At 44.0% G+C, this 13,189-nt stretch overlaps 1 protein-coding gene across 15 annotated transcripts in view; it reads left to right on the top strand.

Annotated features, from left to right (window-relative positions):
* Positions 1-2,829: 2,829 nt before the first annotated feature.
* Positions 2,830-13,189, top strand: part of LOC139392748 (myotubularin-related protein 5-like) — a 78,226-nt gene continuing 67,866 nt past the window's right edge. For 11 of the 15 annotated variants that reach the window (XM_071140976.1, XM_071140971.1, XM_071140972.1 and 8 more), the window contains exon 1: positions 2,863-3,066. In XM_071140976.1, the coding sequence (XP_070997077.1) occupies positions 3,012-3,066 (55 nt within the window). In that variant the 5' untranslated portion in view covers positions 2,863-3,011. Of the gene's footprint in view, positions 3,067-13,189 lie in introns of all 15 variants that reach the window. The other 4 variants (XM_071140970.1, XM_071140977.1, XM_071140975.1 and 1 more) reach the window with 4 other exon arrangements.

A 13,189-nucleotide genomic window follows, 5' to 3' on the forward strand; every position in this document is an offset into this window, starting at 1 on the left:
AAAAGGAGGTCCGAGCACGCCCCCATTCTCATCGATGGTGCTGTAGTGGAGCAGGTTGAGAGCTTCAAGTTCCTTGATGTCCACATCAACAACAAACTATGATGGTCCAAACACACCAGAAAGACCTGAGAGAACGACCTAGAGCCTTCTGGCCTTAGTTACTATGATCAAGTTCCCCCACAATGCCTTGAGAAAGACACATCAAATCAAACCTTATAGTGAAATGCTTACATACAAGCCCTTAACCAACAATGCATTTTAAGAAAAATAAGTGTTAAGTTAAAAATAGATAAGTAAACATTTACAATTAAAGTAACAAATAATTAAAGAGCAGCAGTAAAATAACAATAGAGAGACTATATACGGGGGTACCAGTACAGAGTCAATGTGCGGGGGCACCGGTTAGTTGAGGTCATTGAGGTAATATGTACATGTAGGTAGAGTTAAAGTGACTATGCATAGATAATAAACAGAGAGTAGCAGCAGCGTAAAAGTGTATGGGGAGGGGCAATGTTAAGGAGTCTAATGGCTTGGGGGTAGAAGTTGTTAGGAAGTCTTTTGGACCTAGACTTGGCGCTCCGGTACCTCTTGCCATGTGGTAGCAGAGAGAACAATCTATGACTAGAGTGGCTGTAGTCTTTGACAGTACATCACTGGGACCAAGCTTCCTGCCATCCAGGACCTCTATGCCAGGCGGTGTCAGAGGAAGGGCCTAAAATTTGTCAAAGACTCCAGTCACCCTAGTCATAGACTGTTCTCTCTGCTACCGCATGGCAAGCGGTACCGGAGCGCCAAGTCTAGGTCCAAAAGACTTCCTAACAACTTCTACCTCCAAGCCATTAGACTCCTTAACAGCTAATCAAATGGCTACCCAGACTATTTGCATTGCCCCTCCCCATACACTTTTACGCTGCTGCTACTCTCTGTTTATTATCTATGCATAGTCACTTTAACTCTACCTACATGTACATATTACCTCAACTAACCGGTGCCTCCGCACATTGACTCTGTACTGGTACCCCCGTATATAGTCTCTCTATTGTTATTTTACTGCTGCTCTTTAATTATTTGTTACTTTAATTTTAAACGTTTACTTATCTAGTTTTAACTTAACACTGATTTTTCTTAAAATGCATTGTTGGTTAAGGGCTTGTATGCAAGCATTTCACTATAAGGTTTGATTTGATTTGTCTTTCTCAAGGCATTGCGGGGGAACTTGATCAGTGTATCCATTGTAACTAAGGCCAGAAGGCTCTAGGTTGTTCTCTCAGGTCTTTCTGTATCTAGAACACCTTTATTTACTGCAGTTAACAGGGCAGTGAATATTGCTACCTTATAGCCTAGTGCTCAACCAGGAGAGCCAAGGAGATGGATCTTGTGTGTTTCCCTCCCTCCTGCCTACTGGCAGTTCGTCAAGTGAAGTTCAAGGCCATGTGTCCCGTCAGCTGTAAGAAGCATAGACCATCCCCCTTGACCTGACTCACTACAGGCATAGGGAAATAGCATCACTCTATTGTCAACAATGATTTATCTACAGTATATGCTATCGGGTTGACACTGTGCTCACTGAAGGGGGACATACATTTTCTTGCCAACCACCCACAGCGACAGTCTATCATTCTAAGTCAAGGGGGGATACCAATCCTCTGGGAGAAGGAGAGAAGGCTATACAGAACAAAAGACAAAAATGCTTAAGAGCCATGCCTGGTTTTTAATCCCGAGGTGATAGGTACTTTGGGTCAAAGGTCACAGTCCAGGAAGTGTTGGAATTTTCTCAGTGGCGTTACGATGTCAGCAGCCAAGGACAGCAGGCCGCACGGAACTGGGCCTCTGTTTCAGAGGATGGATAAATGTCATCTGCCCTCAACCTCCCTATCACCTAACGGTATTGCAAAATCACTGCAACGTTGTGACAATGTTGCTCTTTGTTCATTATGAGGCAAGAGTTTTTCTGTGTTGGGACTGCTGTATTTTAAAGGTGATATTGTTGAATGTAATAATACTAAGTGCTCTGCAGTTTTACGCTGGAATTTGACAAGGGCATGAATGTATTATGTTACAGGTTCTTTAGTTTTGTTTTGGCAATCATGAAGAGACAATGCGAGTGACACTTTTGGTTAGGATCACACTGGCTATTCAGCGGCACACAGAGGTGATGTTCTATTTCATCTCTATCTCTCTCTATAAAAGCATATCCTGTAAAACTGAAAATGTATAAATCCTATTTAATTCTGATTATTTTCTGTATAGGTCTACGTTACATTTCAACTATATGGGCTACCATCTGTTTTGACCACACACACTGCGAAAGCAGGCATTCCTGTGGGCTGTCCTCTGATCAGTTCTGGCAGACGCTCTGATTCCAGAGTATTTCAGCAATGACATGCGGGCTGGGGAACACTTGTGACAGATATGAGGAAGATATGGTCTCTAGTTTAGATAACCAATATATTGATGTTGAGTGCACAGAAAGGTTATGATACAGTTTTGTCATTTTCACTGTAAAAAGTCCATTTGAGCTGTCAAAGACTTGTTTCAACGTGTTTATTTGATATGTTGATGTGCATTGATAGACTACATAAGGTTTCCCAAGTGTACCATGCCCTGTAGCCAAGATGTCATTGATGCATGCTAAATACACTACTTGTTCATAATCATTCTATCGCATATAGTGCATGTTTTCAGTAAGATAATTGTCAGCATCTAGCTAACAACATGCTGCCTTTCTAGGCAACAGTGGTTTAGTTTTTTTTTTACAAGGGATCAACACCCAACTACATTAATGGGACGTTGTGGGACATTCTTGCCATGCGCCGCTCCCTGTAACCCAGTGCGCAGAATCATCACACTCTGCTGTCAGCGCAAGACATACTGACGGTATGGCGGCAGGATACAGCAGGAAGGATGCTACTGTCGCCCGTGATGTGTCTTTCGCCAACAGAATGTGAATGGAATATCGACGGTAAAGGGAAAGGATACCGCAATAAAGGCCTGTCTCCGTGAACTCCGAGATGGCCAGGCTCGCCGACTACTTCGTGGTGGTCGGTTACGACCTCGATAAGAGAGGTGAGTTTTGGGCTAGCTATTTTCCTAAGTGCTAGCTAGCTAATACTGGCGTATTAGCCGCGGTTCAGCCCTGGTAAACATGGGGAGGCGGAGGAAAGGGAGGCGGGGACGGGCCGGGACAAAACGGCGTCCCACAGTTGTGGGGTGTTTTATCCGGCAGGGCACTGAACTACAAATCGCGGATGTCAAAGGCCTCTTGAGATTAGCCCGCCGTCTGGTGTTATTTCAAACCACGAGGAAATAGTTCATTTTATTTTATGTCATGCATAATTTTCATAGCCATATCTAGCTAACTAATAACTTAAGTAAACTTGCAAGCTAATTAGCTTGGTAGAGGATACTTGTTAGCTTGCTAGCTAACGACATGTTTGGCGGCGTTGGTTAGAGTAGATTTCTAGCTAATATGGGTTTATTAAACCAATTTATTTAACTAAAGCGAAACCATTTTCTGTCACCTCTCGCCAAGCTAACAGGAATTACCTAGTAAAGCAAACGTCACACATTCGTGTCGAGATTTTACATGATGAGGTCGAAATTATAAGGACTAACTGGTCATTCTGAGAAGCAAAGCAAATATATGCTTGATAAAAGCGTACTATTCTTGTGAACAACTAACTAACTATGTTTTCGAAATGGAAGTATTGTTGTTTTCTTTGTCTGTTTTTGTTTGTGGACTAACCTAGATTGCTTTGCCCCTCCCCAAGCCACTTGAACCAGAGCGGCCCGAACCGAGCCCCGTAGATGCTCAGTTTTCTTCCTGTTGTGTTTCGGACGCTGAGCTTTTGAGACCGTTATCTGACGCTCCCCCCGGTTTGTGCGGTGTCCTAGATCTGTGCGGTATAATAGCCTGTTCACCATGAAATATTAAAGCCGCCTTATCCGATGAATATAATAAGCTAGTTGGAAACTTGTAACGTCTTTTATTTATAGAATGGATTCTGTTTATGACTTATTTAGATGGAGCATGCAGAAGCATCGTAGCATGACAAGTTCTCAGCGTCTAAAATCAAGCAAGAACTGGCTTGTGTACTTATTTCTTGGTTGGAAAGTTGAGGTTGGACAATGAACATTTTGATTTTCTTTGCATACATTTTAATGCATGTCTGTTTTGAATGGGGACAATCCCTGCAAGGTTCAGCGGCAGGATGTTATAATGTGGACGTTGCACACTGCAGAATGTATCTCCTTCCTGTATCTACCCTGCTGTTCTTGCTGCTGAATGCAGACTAGCCTGTAAAGCATCTGGGAAGCAGACATTAAAAACCCCAAGCGCTGAGGCGATCAAGGAGAAACGAGGCCTCCGTACCCAATAAAAAAACAAGACTCAGGGATGATGATTGGTCTGTAGTTGAAACCCTTTTACAGCAGCCAAATGCATAGTAAATAACTTGCTGCAACATATGCATCTTTATTCTTTAAAGTATGCATTTTACTTTTCAACAACACAAGCTTATTTTAGTCTTACTGAACACTGACTCCATACTCATTACCTAAAGTGGCTACCCACTCTTCTGCAATCAGATCGATACTACAATTTGATACTCTTTATTCTGTTAGGCTGATGCATGCTCCCAGGGGCAATAACATTGTCTTCTGACATCATTCTCACATGCCAGAGAGAGCTTGGTGCTCCCTGACATTTTGACAGAGCTGCAGCCTGCCTGTCCTGCGATGTCCTGAATGCACAGGTGTGGAGGTGTTGCTTTATCTGTGTTTTGACTGACACACACACACACACACACAGGCCTGGAATGTTTCACAACTGCTGACTGACAGTTTGGGGGTGTGAGCTGGTTGTAGGGCACGTCCCTGCCTTGATGACCGCTGCCTGCAGCTCCCATTCACACCCTCCATTAGTCACTAAGGTGTCACGTTGCCTGATAATTGTGCTCAACCCAAACTCTCATCGATCAGATAGACTTCACATAGGGAGCCAAGATGGCCGGTCTGTAGCCAGGGTGTGGTCAGCCTGACTGGGGTTTCTTGTGTAGCTCTGTTTTGACTGCTGTCCCCTTTTGTGCTGAGAACACTGTGGCGAATCAAATGCTCCGTTCGCGGTGCTCCCGGCCCAAACAGGAAATAGGAGAGCGGACCCTTGGGAGACGTGTTTAGAGCGAGAATCCAGATTGTCCCTCTGTGTGTTTGTGTTCTATGAAAACTGGGAGAAGGGGGGTGGGGGGGGTGTGTGTTCTCATGTGGGTGGGGAGTTGTCGTTAATTTTGTAGAAGCCAAGGGCCTCATTTCATGATCAGCCGCAACACACACTGCTCTCCGTTCTGACCCCTTCTTTTCTACCTCCCTCCCAGGCAGCTGGAGGAGTGTTACTGTTTGTGTATGCAGAAGTGGGGGACTAGACAGAATGCACAGCAGTTGTTTTTCACCCAGGAGTGACAGCTCTGGCACTGTGAGAGAGCCTGGACCAGAGCTCAGCACTGTGCCTCTGCTCCCTTTACAAGAGCTAGAGGTAAACAGATCTATATAGAGAAGCATGAAGAATGCCACCTACTGTAATGTTGTGTCCAATTCATTATAATACGAAATACCTATCAGCGATAGGTGAGCAGCATTCTTGTCATTGACAGCCAGGAGATTCACCCACTGGTTCTTTAGGTCAGGTGCATAGATATTAGAGGTCGACCGATTAATCGGAATGGCCGATTAATTAGGGCCGATTTCAAGTTTTCATAATCGGAAATCGGTATTTTTGGGCGCCGATTTGCCATTTTAATAAAAAATTAAAAAGTAATAAAAAAAAGTATACCTTTATTTAACTAGGCAAGTTAAGAGCACATTCTTATTTTCAATGACGGCCTAGGAATGGTGGGTTAACTGCCTCGTTCAGGGGCAGAACAACAGATTTTCACTTTGTCAGCTCGGGGGATCCAATCTTGCAACCTTACAGTTAACTAGTCCAACGCAATAACTACCTGTTTCTCTCTTGTTGCACTCCACAAGGAGACTGCCTCTTATGCGAATGCAGTAAGCCAAGGTAAGTTGCTAGCTAGCATTAAACTTATCTTATAAAAAACAATCAATCATAATCACTAGTTAACTACACATGGTTGATGATATTACTAGATATTATCTAGCGTGTCCCGCGGTGCATATAATCTGACTGAGCATATAAGTATCTAAGTATCTGACTGAGCGGTGGTAGGCAGAAGCAGGCGCGTAAACATGAATTCAAACAGCACTTTTGTGCGTTTTGCCAGCAGCTCTTCGTTGTGCGTCAAGCATTGCGCTGTTTATGACTTCAAGCCTATCAACTCCTGAGATGAGGTTGGTGTAACCAAAGTGAAATGGCTAGCTAGTTAGCGTGCGCTAATAGCGTTTCAAACGTCACTCACTCTGAGCCTTCTAGTAGTTGTTCCCTTTGCTCGGCATGGGTAACGCTGCTTCGATGGTGGCTGTTGTTGTTGTGTTGCTGGTTCGAGCCCAGGAAGGAGCGAGGAGAGAGACGGAAGCTATACTGTTACACTGGCAATACTAAAGTGCCTATAAGAACATCCAATAGTCAAAGGTTAATGAAATGCAAATGGTATAGAGGGAAATAGTCCTATAATTCCTATAATAACTACAACCTAAAAATTCTTACCTGGGAATATTGAAGACTCATGTTAAAAGGAACCACCAGCGTTCATATGTTCTCATGTTCTGAGCAAGGAACTGAAACATTAGCTTTCTTACATAGCACATATTGCACTTTTACTTTCTTCTCCAACACTTTGTTTTTGCATTATTTAAACCAAATTGAACGTTTCATTATTTACTTTAGGCTAAATTGATTTTATTGATGTATTATATTAAGTTAAAATAAGTGTTCATTCAGTATTGTTGTAATTGTCATTATTACAAATAAATAAATAAAAATCAGCCGATTTTAATCGGTATCGGCCTTTTTGGTCCTCCAATAATCGGTATCGGTATCGGTATCAGCGTTGAAAAATCATAATCGGTCGACCTCTAATGGATATGCCTACGTTTTGCTGGACAATTTGAATCAGCTTTACATTTGGAGAGCGCCAGAGTGAGACTGAAACACCACAACAACCAATGCAGCGGAAAAGGACACGAGCGAGGGAGAAGGCGAGAGCGAGAGCTTGCCAGCACTCCTCTCTTCTCGATCTGTGGCTACCACTTCCTCCCTGGTTCCAGAGCAGGCCAGGCTGCAGCCACTCAGGACCTCCAGAAATAGACCTCACAATCTGTCTTTCATAGGGGACGGGGGTGCTGCTGGAAGGGGGACAGAGCTGTGAGTGTGGTGTGTGTGTCGGAATGTTTCTACCATGGGACTCGTCATGCCATGGTAACGTTACCATCTCCCTGTCTGTTAGGCTGTAAACAGACACTGCTTGTCTCCGTGTGGAGCTACACTGAATACTGGCTGATCTGGTCTCTCTCAGGGCTTGTGCCGGATACTTCTCTCCCTGCAGACATGATGTGACTCTGGTCCCTGCTCTGACCTGGATGTAAGCCTACTGCTCTTATAGTGAGGGACTTTTGTTTATGTCCCTGCCCCAGCCCAGGGCTGTGTGTGCGTGTGGCTGTTTCATTGCCGTCTGTCTGCTGTAATGAATGCTCCTTATTCAGGAGGCAGACGAGTGCCCCAGGGCCCTGCAGCCTGCCCTCAGTGACCCACTTCTAGAAGCTAGTGATGGGGATAAAAATTGATACAGTTACATATCGGGATATTATTTGACGATACATATCGGGATATTTTTTGATTATTATCTTATTGTTTTGCAAATATCATTTTTGTGGTAGTAGGCTCCAATACTCAAGTATTTTTCCTTCATGGCTTGTACTCAATCTTCATTTTAATTAGGGAGCCAATCATGAGAATCGCAATACATATTGTATTGGCACCAAATATCGTGATAATATTCTATCGTGAGGTCCCTGGCAATGCCCAGCCCTGCTTTGCTTTGATGGTCTTCCATGGAATTTCGAGAATTTATCCCCCTCACCCTTTTCCTCCTGCTGTTACCCCTCAGGGCAGGACTGGGGCAATCCTGTTCCCAGTCAGGCTGGGATTAGAGGAGTAATTGTTCCAATCCCCCCCAGGGTATATCAGCGGTGGGACTAGATTATCTATGATCAAGACCACCTCCCCTTCATCATCGCCATCAAAGAAAGGAATTATAATCTGGTGTCCCACTGTGTTTCGCCTAATCCCACACACATCATCTCTCCCTCACACAGGGGAGGGAGAGCGCATGATGCTTGTGAATTTGCACATCCCCATGTAATATAAGTGGTAACGATGAGTCGAAACCCAATTAGCCAAATGATTGTTTTCTGGCACATTAATTATCGATCACGTTTCACATAGCCAGCTATGCGGAGTCAGAATCTAATTTTATTTGTCACATGCGCCGAATACAATAGGTATCAGCTAATGTTTACTTAAGAGCCCTTTCCCAACAATGCAGAGTTAAAAAGAACAATTAGCTAAATAAAAAAAGGAAATTGTAACACAATGAAATCACAATAACGAGGCTATATACAAGGAGTACTGGTGCAAGGGTACCAGGTAGCTGATGTAATATGTACATGTAGGTAGGGGTAAAAGGGACTAGGCAATCAGGCCACATAATAAACTGAGTGGCAGCGTGTGTGTGTGTGTAGTCCAGTGAGTGTGCTTAGAGCCAGTGCAAGAGGGTCAGTGCAGAAAAAAGGGCGTCAATGCAAATAGTCTAGGTAGCCATTTGATGAACTGTTCAGCAGTCTTCTGGCTTGGGGGTAGAAGCAGTTCAGGAGCCTTTTGGTCCTAGACAGTCTGACTTGGGTGGCTGGAGTCTGACAATTTTTAGGGCCTTCCTCTGATACTGCCTGTTATAGAATTCCGGCGTTAAATCGGAATTTAACCATATGTATTGAACAATTATTTTGCCCAAGTTTATGCCCAACTTTATCATAAGACATGAACAGAATTCATCAGTGATTTGTATTTCCTGCAACTTTTTGAAGGGGCAACGAGAATGCCACTGTCTGTGTATGGGTGTGTACCACTTTCTGTAGCCGTTGTCTTCTGGCAGATGGAAAGGCTTTCCAAAAAACCTTCTCAATTAAATGTTAACTAAAAAGTAGGCTATGGCTTAACTGTCAAAATATCATGATTATTTTCATCAATCCAGTGGGTATTTGGTTTGCAAACTCTACCGTCCAATGTGTGTTACAAAAACGTAGCTGAACAGCCTCTTGCTAGGTGCACACTTGAATTAAAGTGTAATTACACCTAAAAATCTACATTTCTCAGATTTTTCACAGACCTCAAGTGGTCTCCTGTTGGACTTGCATCACATTCTGTGGTTTTTCTATTAGTGTGATTTTGATAGGCATCCTACAGCGATTAAAAAAAAAAACAAAAAAAACAACAACTATTTTACTGTTGAAAAGCGATACCCCAATTCTGAATATAATAATGTACACACAGCAAAGGGTAAAATAATGTTTTGAGCAAAAGTTCATGGAGTAGGGCATTCAAGGAGTTGGTCTGATGGAAGTTGTGATGTCATCAGCCCCCTGCCTTGATTGTGGAACAGTATAGGAACAAAAGAGGAAAGGCCCACCCCCACCACTTGTGCTATGTCATAACTTACCTGGACCACCTATTGAGATGTGCCTTTTTAAGTGAATCTGGTGTTTAAATTAGGTGAAAATGAGACTGAAGTGACATTGGCTTGAATCTAATCAAATCAAACTTTATTTGTCACATGTGCCGAATACAACAAGTGTAGACTACCTTGAAATGCTTACTTACAAGCCCTTAACCCACAGTGCAGTTCAAGAAGAGTTAAGAAAATATTTACCAAGTAGACTAAAATAAAAAGTAACACGAAAATAACAACAATAACGATGCTATATACAGGGGGGTACCGGTACAGGTTAGTTGAGGTAATTTGTGCATGTAGGTGGGGGTGAAGTGAATACGCATAGATAACAAACAGCAAGTAGCAGCAGTGTACAGAAGGGAGGGTGTGTCAATGTAAATTGTCCGGTGTCAATTTGACTAATTGTTCAGCAGTCTAGTGGCTTGGGTGTAGACTTGGCGCTCCGGTACCAAATCAAATCAAATTTATTTATATAGCCCTTCGTACATCAGCTGATATCTCAAAGTGCTGTACAGAAACCCAGCCTAAAACCCCAAACAGCAAGCAATGCAAGTGTAGAAGCATGGTGGCTAGGAAAAACTCCCTAGGAAGAAACCTAGAGAGGAACCAGGCTATGTGGGGTGGCCAGTCCTCTTCTTGCTGTGCCGGGTGGAGATTATAACAGAACATGGCCAAGATGTTCAAATGTTCATAAATGACCAGCATGGTCGAGTAATAATAAGGCAGAACAGTTGAAACTGGAGCAGCAGCACGGCCAGGTGGTCTGGGGACAGCAAGGAGTCATCATGTCAGGTAGTCCTGGGGCATGGTCCTAGGGCTCAGGTCCTCTGAGAGAGAGAAAGAAAGAGAGAAGGAGAGAATTAGAGAACGCACACTTAGATTCACACAGGACACCGAATAGGACAGGAGAAGTACTCCAGATATAACAAACTGACCCTAGCCCCCGACACACAAACTACTGCAGCATAAATACTGGAGGCTGAGACAGGAGGGGTCAGGAGACACTGTGGCCCCATCCGAGGACACCCCCGGACAGGGCCAAACAGGAAGGACATAACCCCACCCACTTTTCCAAAGCACAGCCCCCACACCACTAGAGGGATATCTTCAACCACCAACTTACCATCCTGAGACGAGGCTGAGTATAGCCCACAAAGACCTCCGCCACGGCACAACCCAAGGGGGTGGGGGGGGGGGGCGCCAACCCAGACAGGATGACCACATCAGTAAATCAACCCACTCAGGTGACGCACCCCCTCCAGGGACGGCATGAGAGAGCCCCAGTAAGCCAGTGACTCAGCCCTTGTAATAGGGTTAGAGGCAGAGAATCCCAGTGGAAAGAGGGGAACCGGCCAGGCAGAGACAGCAAGGGCGGTTCGTTGCTCCAGAGCCTTTCCGTTCACCTTCCCACTCCTGGGCCAGGCTACACTCAATCATATGACCCACTGAAGAGATGAGTCTTCAGTAAAGACTTAAAGGTTGAGACCGAGTTTGCGTCTCTGACATGGGTAGGCAGACCGTTCCATAAAAATGGAGCTCTATAGGAGAAATCCCTGCCTCCAGCTGTTTGCTTAGAAATTCTAGGGACAATTAGGAGGCCTGCGTCTTGTGACCGTAGCGTACGTGTAGGTATGTACGGCAGGACCAAATCGGAGAGATAGATAGGAGCAAGCCTATGTAATGCTTTGTAGGTTAGCAGTAAAACCTTGAAATCAGCCCTTGCTTTGACAGGAAGCCAGTGTAGAGAGGCTAGCACTGGAGTAATATGATCACATTTTTTGGTTCTAGTCAGGATTCTAGCAGCCGTATTTAGCACTAACTGAAGTTTATTTAGTGCTTTATCCGGGTAGCCGGAAAGTAGAGCATTGCAGTAGTCTAACCTAGAAGTGACAAAAGCATGGATTCATTTTTGGACAGAAAGTTTCAGATTTTTGCAATGTTACGTAGATGGAAAAAAGCTGTCCTTGAAATGGTCTTGATATGTTCTTCAAAAGAGAGATCAGGGTCCAGAGTAACGCTGAGGTCCTTCACAGTTTTATTTGAGACGACTGTACAACCATTAAGATTAATTGTCAGATTCAACAGAAGATCTTTGTTTCTTGGGACCTAGAACAAGCATCTCTGTTTTGTCCGAGTTTAAAAGTAGAAAGTTTGCAGCCATCCACTTCCTTATGTCTGAAACACATGCTTCTAGCAAGGGCAATTTTGGGGCTTCACCATGTTTCATTGAAATGTACAGCTGTGTGTCATCCGCATAGCAGTGAAAGTTAACATTATGTTTTCGAATAACATCCCCAAGAGGTAAAATATATAGTGAAAACAATAGTGGTCCTAAAACGGAACCTTGAGGAACACCGAAATTTACAGTTGATTTGTCAGAGGACAAACCATTCACAGAGACAAACTGATATCTTTCTGACAGATAAGATCTAAACCAGGCCAGAACTTGTCCGTGTAGACCAATTTGGGTTTCCAATCTCTCCAAAAGAATGTGGTGATCGATGGTATCAAAAGCAGCACTAAGGTCTAGGAGCACGAGGACAGATGCAGAGCCTCGGTCCGATGCCATTAAAATGTAATTTACCACCTTCACAAGTGCCGTCTCAGTGCTATGATGGGGTCTAAAACCAGACTGAAGCATTTCTAATAAATTGTTTGTCTTCAGGAAGGCAGTGAGCTGCTGCGCAACAGCTTTTCTAAATTTTTTGAGAGGAATGGAAGATTTGATATAGGCTGATAGTTTTTTATATTTTCTGGGTCAAGGTTTGGCTTTTTCAAGAGAGGCTTTATTACTGCCACTTTTAGTGAGTTTGGTACACATCCGGTGGATAGAGAGCCGTTTATTATGTTCAACATAGGATGGCCAAGCACAGGAAGCAGCTCTTTCAGTAGTTTAGTTGGAATAGGGTCCAGTATGCAGCTTGACGGTTTAGAGGCCATGATTATTTTCATCATTTTACCACTTGTCGTGCGGTAGCAGAGAAAAGTCTATGACTTGCGTGACTGGAGTCTCTGACAATTTTATGGATTTTCCTCTGACACCGCCTATTATATATGTCCTGGATGGCAGGAAGCTTGGCCCCAGTGATGTACTGGGCCGTTTGCACTACCCTCTGTAGTGCCTTACGGTCAGATGCAGAGCAGTTGCCATACCAGGCGGTGACGCAACCAGTGCAGCTGTAGAACCTTTAGAGGATCTTGGGACCCATGCCAAATCTTTTCATCTAGATTGTGCCTTTTTAGATTTCGAGACAATTGACTACTAACAAATAGTCTTTCACTTCTCTCATTGACTTCCCAAATCCCGGGCCGGTCTGCTTGGTCTGTTTCTCAAGCGCTCCCGGAAGTCTCGCGCTGTTGCGCCTCTGGGTTTAGAAACTCTATGGCTATATCATCCACTGCCTCTTTCCTGTGTCGGCCAGGTGAAGAGCAAATGTAACAGCGTGACGTTTTGACACCTTGGAGATGGACTCCTAAGTTCTGGGTGTGATGGATGGTGTGGGGTTAGG

Source organism: Oncorhynchus clarkii, chromosome 33, assembly GCF_045791955.1.
Source record: "Oncorhynchus clarkii lewisi isolate Uvic-CL-2024 chromosome 33, UVic_Ocla_1.0, whole genome shotgun sequence".
NCBI classification, from domain to species: Eukaryota; Metazoa; Chordata; class Actinopteri; order Salmoniformes; family Salmonidae; genus Oncorhynchus; species Oncorhynchus clarkii.